This window comes from Solanum stenotomum, chromosome 5 (genome assembly GCF_019186545.1).
Source record: "Solanum stenotomum isolate F172 chromosome 5, ASM1918654v1, whole genome shotgun sequence".
In the NCBI taxonomy this organism is placed as follows: domain Eukaryota; kingdom Viridiplantae; phylum Streptophyta; class Magnoliopsida; order Solanales; family Solanaceae; genus Solanum; species Solanum stenotomum.
The window spans coordinates 41,219,828-41,225,615 of NC_064286.1; the positions used below are offsets into that span (position 1 = coordinate 41,219,828).

Genomic DNA, 5,788 nt, shown 5'->3' on the forward strand with positions numbered 1-5,788 from the left:
GATTTATTGGTTGTTGAAGTTGTAGTGGTGTTGTGTTGAAGTTCTTGCTGATTTAGTACAGATTTCTGGCTGTGATTTTTGAGTTGAATCTATTGTATAATAAGGGTCTTTATGGTTCTAAGTGTTGCTGCTGAAACCTTGAGGTTGAGAGGGTTTAGAATTGGAAAGAAACAAGGGGAAAAAGTCGGATTTTTGGGGAAAAAGGGGCTGGGCTGTTGCACCTCTCCTAGTGCCAAGGACACCAATCCTTCCCTTTCATTCACCATTTCTTTTTTCATACATGTTCCTAGGTATTATACCTATGTTTCCTAGTTGTTTCCAACACTCCAAGGTACTTCCAAAAGTCAAGTAAAACTACAAGTCAAGTGAAGTTAGTTTCCAAGTCAAGTGAAGTTAGTTTCCAATTCAAGTGAAGTTAGTTTCCAAGTCAAGTGAAGTCAAGCTTAGAAGTAAGTAAGTCAAAGCAAGTCTTTAAGGTTTTCCAAGAGTCTTCATTGAACGTTTTAACTTCATTCTAAGGCTCAAGTTCCAAGTTAAGTATTGAGTTTCAAGTCAAGTCAAAAGTTAAGAGTTTCATGTTAAGTTAAGAGTTTCACATCAAGCCAAGAGTTCAAGTAAAGTAAAGAGTTTAAAGTTGAGTTCTTTTCTCAAAGTTATTAGGGAACTATGTATTCCCAAAGAAGTTTTAAAGAAATGTTTTTACATTTAAACAAGGTTGGAAACTGAGATTTCCAAAAGAGCCTTCGGGCTAGTTTTTGAGTAATTATCTCATATCAGCAGGAAGAAATATGTTTTAAAAACATAAGAGCCAGTACATTTTTGGGAGTAGTATCGAGCACCGAATTGGGGGAGCGTTCAAAGAACCCACAGCCCCCATAGAACCATGTTAGCCACCATGGGTAGAAAAGGATCATACTTTTTAGATGAATCCTTTTCAGATTAGACTAGTGGATCCATTAGGCAGTTCAGGTCTTATACCTTTGGCCGGGTATAAGATGCTCTGGCAGCGTGAGGTCGATCGCTGTATCATCACTATAGCTCTTATGTGATGGTTGTCGGTTAGAGAAGCTCCCACAGCAGTTATTGTATTTTTCATACACAGAGATTATTGTATTTTTATATACATCAGTTCATTGTATTTCTATATACATTTCAGGCTTATTGTATCTTTGTATACACACAGAGTTTATAGCATGTTTTAAACAGTCTTTCTTTATATCGCACTTGTTTTAAATTGCCTTATATTGAAAGAAGTCAGTCAGGTTGAGTTGAGTTGAGCCAGGTAAGCTATTCAGTTTCTTCCAGATTTCCTTCTAGCCTTTGTTGCTTAGTTTTCCAGCTTGCATACTCGTACATTCCATGTACTGATGCCAGTTGGCCTGCATCGTTTGATGATGCAGATTCAGGTACCCCGGATCAGCATCCTGCACGTCGTTGATCCAGCTGAGCACTCCAGAGTCAGTGGTGAGCCTCCTTGCATTCCGGAGGACTCAATTATTTTGTGTTCTTAGTTTTTGTTTTATTAGGATGTTGCGGGGTCTGTCCCAACATCCATCTCAGTATTTTAGAGGCTTCATAGACAGACAGTCAGTCAGTTAGTTTTGAGTCTCTCATATATATATATATATATGTAAATATTCTATTTTGAGATTCGAGTTGCCTTTATGGCCATATTTTATAAGTTAAGTTGTTTTGTAATATTGCATTGCATTGAGTTATTCTGTTGAGGTTTCCGCTGAGTTAAGAAAGCCAGGCCAAGGGTTCGCTTGGGGCCAGAAATGGTCTCCGGGTGCCGATCCCGCCCAGGGTGTAGGCTCGGGGCGTGACAATTATTTACCCTCAAATAATTCAAGTGAGAAAATTACAAACATGACAATAAAATTGTTCTTCTCCTAACTAGTTGGAAGGCGAAAAAAATAATATTATCCGACTGTTATCTACTTTGATCCACTTACATAAAATAGAAAATCACATGACAATTCTAGGGTATAATTGAAAAGAATATTTTGTAGAGTTTTAATTCAAACACAAAATTAGATGGGAAGTAATGAACCAAACCCTTATAGAAAATAAATCATGCATTAATAATTCATGTATTACTAATCCCTACGTTATTAATATTGGTACCAAACAAACCCTTAATTCAATAGACATACATCACCTACTGTAATTTAGACCCATTTAAAGACCTAATTGAATGCAACGTGTTGGTTTGTTAACGAGTATCAATAGATTACTAATTAAAAAAAAGGCTAACTTTCACATATAGCAAACATAAAAATCATATTTGTATGTTATAGCTATATTTTGCATAATTGCGCTCCATAGCAAATTTTATGTTTGCTATGGAGCTTTCGATTTGTATAATTTACTAGATTCATTCAATTTTATACAAATTGTTCAGTTTTGTATAAATTCATTCATACATTGTAATTTGTATAATAAAATCTGTATTTGTATAATGATAAGTGTATAAGATGAAAATATATGTATTTATATTTGTAGATACATTTTTCTCTCACTTTATACAAACACAAACGCATTTTATATATTTTATATATTTGATACCGAATGGGTAATTGTATACCGAAAATGACTAATTGTATACCGAACCAGATGGTAAAAAATTGGGATGTTTGCTACGAATTACAAATAAAATAAACTATGGCTATAACATTTAATTTGAATTAATAGTTTGTTATTTCATACAATTTTCCCTTAAAATAATACTCTTCACAAACAATATATATAGAATCAATCAGCTCATAATTGAAAAGATAACACATTATAACTCAATTATTACAATACTTTCTTGCAAACTTCCATAATATTTCTGAGTCAATATAATATAAAACCCTTCATCAAGTTGAGATGGCAGGCAGAAAGGAAACTTACATTTGAATATATGTTTGATCAGAAGAATGATTAGTTGTTGTGGATTAGATAGTAACTAGTCATTAAGTTTAATTTAACACAATTATAAAAATTACAATATTTTCTATATTTCTTGGTCTCAATTTAAGTGACACTTTTAATTTTGACTAGACACAAAATTTAAAAATAAATAAAAAATGAAGACTTTTGAAATTTGTGATTTAAAACACTTTTTAACCATTGTGCGGCTATAAGTCATTTCATTAAATGGAATTTAAAAGTTAAGTTATTTCTAATTATAGAAAGGTGATATATTTTCTCAGAAACGGACTAAAAAAATAATGTCACATAAATTGAGACAGAGAAAGTAATAAAGAAATCCAATGCATCCATGTGTAGAGGCTTTGGGCAACGTTATCATTTTGGAATGCCAATCCTCAGATCAAGCCCAAGGTCCATTCCGTTGTAGGCAATGGGAGCATACATCCATAGATCTTCAGAGCTCAATAGCTGCATGCACAAAACACACCACATTAACATCCATCTCTTCATTCCAAAGTATCAGATAGAGCACATTTTTATTAGTTAATTATATTCTCAACACGCTTCTCACGTGCAAGTCATATTCTTTTTCATGGGACAAGCACATGGAAATTCCTTCCTAGGACCTTTGTCTGCTCTAATATCATGTTAAAGTGTGTGACTATCTCATCTAAAAGCTTAAGCTGTTTGAGAGAACGCACTTTTATTAGTTAATTATATTCTCAACATAGTAAATCTTATTTAGTAACATAAAAAAAGAAAATGTTGTTCAGTTTTAGTGTCAGATCCTCCAAAAGTAGTGCATTTTTGGAAGATCCAATACTGATATAGAAACATTTTTGTGGAGTCTGAGCTCATAGATTGTTCTCTCCGTGTGAATATGATTGTGTATGTATATTGTCTTCGTGTAGTTTAAATCCTTAATGCATTGCAATACTTTGTGAAGGGAAGATAATACACCTTACCTTGATTTGGAGTTGCAAAAATTTAACATACTGAACTGCCTCTTCAAGCATGGTGCTAATGTCAACCTGTCATTAAATATTTTGCCATTTAGGTTCACATTCTTTCAGCAGATATATAACAGAACGATCGATCACTAATGCAGTTACACGGACTTAACTTACCTTGGTTCCATTAGGGATGAGACTCTGCAAGGTCTTCAATCTCTCGTTAATTCGCTCTCTTCTTTTCTGTTAGAAGAGAAAGAAGAAAATCATTTACGCTTATACTAGCAGATCAACAAAATGTAACAGGCAGTTAGTTACATACCCTGGCATACAAGCTCTGGGGGTCAGTTGCTGAACCCCTGCTTGCTCTGGATTTTCGAGTCAACTCGAGAGAAACATTAGATTCATCTTCTGAGCAACAACTGATCATTGAGTTTTGCCTCTGAAGCACAGCCTTGTTTTTACCATCCATCTCGCCAGTCTTAACATCTGTTTGCAGCTTTGTGCTTCTCTTGTTCTTTGGTACCTACATCAGGAATCATTAAATCTACAATTCTGAAAGAAAATTAACAACTTCTACTACTAATAATAAATCAGATAGAAAGGTTTTGAAGTTTATGAATAACACTCACATGACCATGTAACCGGGCTCTTTTCTTAGAACTCTCTGTTGGACTATGATCTTCCGGAAATCGCTCATAATCTATTCTTCCTAGCTGCAAGCCTTTTCCATGAAGAAGAGGTTCAGCCATGTTTCCATCAAACTCCATGTTATTAACGAAGTACTCATCTGCTTCAATTGGATTATTAGTATCCATCAGACCACGTTCTGTTGTTATTGAACTATCATTTCTCATCAAGATAGGCCGAGAATTACTTGAGTAGTAACTTTCATAACTCGGAGGAGGAAAGAGAAAACCACTATGTTCTCTTCCTCCTGACGATCCAATATTTGATTCATGACCAATATTCCAATAACCAGATGAAACTCCGTAGTTATTAGAATCATTTGGAAACGAACAGTTACCAAGTAACTGTGCCATGAAATCCGCCTCCTCAGTAAAACACATTCCACTCAAGGAACCCCAATCTCCTTCAGACATTGATGCCACATGCTCCATTCTCTTAACAACTTATTTATAATAGAGAAACTCAATGTTGGAAATAGTGAGAGATAGAAGCGCGTATTTATAGCAATATATAGGAATAACAGAAGGGATTTGACTTTGGTAGGTATATCAATATTCTATGACTGAGCAACCAATAAACAGAATATGCCCCCGATTGTTTTAAATATAAATAGATTATGTATAAAATGGGGCAATGACAACTAAGATAGACTTAGTTCAACCAGATAGGGACTAAATTGAGGGAATATAAACATTTATAATTATGTAATTGTGACAATGACTAGAGTATATATAGCAATGATTGAGAAAAGGATTAAGTATTATGAGTAACTATCAATTGTCCAAATTTTATAATTAGGAATATAAGGAAAGGAGATTGAGAATCATACCTGGAGAACGTGGGAGTCTTTTTCTATACATTATAAAATGAAACCACAAATGGCATCACCTGAGAATATGCAGATCGATTGTGGTGCTGAGTTTGACATTTTTAGAAGGGAAAGATTGAAATTTATCTTTCAAAAAACTCTGATACCGGTACTTGTTGGAGTAGTCGAGGTACCTGGAAGCTAATCTCTTACACTATCGTCATTAAAAAGAAAAAAGACTATTGCTTAATATCCTCAGTTTCCCAAGATAGGGGCGTATCCAGGAGGGGATCACCGGGTTCACGTGAACCCATGCTCCACTCCTGAAGTCATATATACAAGTGTTATATTTTTTTAAAAAAATATTTAAATATAGATGTTGAAGTATCATATAATGTCGTGTGATGATGATTGGGTGGACCTA

The 5,788-nt window shown here is 34.4% G+C and overlaps 1 protein-coding gene across 1 annotated transcript; it reads right to left on the reverse strand.

The window, feature by feature from the left end:
* Positions 1-3,291: 3,291 nt before the first annotated feature.
* LOC125865300 (transcription factor bHLH84-like) lies at positions 3,292-4,987 on the reverse strand. The gene is made up of 5 exons (XM_049545509.1): positions 4,499-4,987; positions 4,189-4,392; positions 4,044-4,109; positions 3,882-3,947; positions 3,292-3,384 (listed from the first exon to the last, which is right to left on the reverse strand). The coding sequence occupies exons 1-5, from the start codon at positions 4,985-4,987 to the stop codon at positions 3,292-3,294; spliced, it is 918 nt and encodes a 305-aa protein (XP_049401466.1).
* Between the last annotated feature and the right edge of the window lie 801 nt (positions 4,988-5,788).

Coding starts and splice junctions, on each gene's coding strand:
- LOC125865300 (XM_049545509.1), bottom strand. CDS start 4,987: ATGGAGCATGTGGCATCAATGTCTGAAGGAGATTGGGGTTCCTTGAGT. Junction 4,110..4,188: donor CCCAGAGCTTGTATGCCAGG/GTATGTAACTAA, acceptor CTCTTCTAACAG/AAAAGAAGAGAGCGAATTAA. Junction 3,385..3,881: donor TTTTGCAACTCCAAATCAAG/GTAAGGTGTATT, acceptor TTGTGCATGCAG/CTATTGAGCTCTGAAGATCT.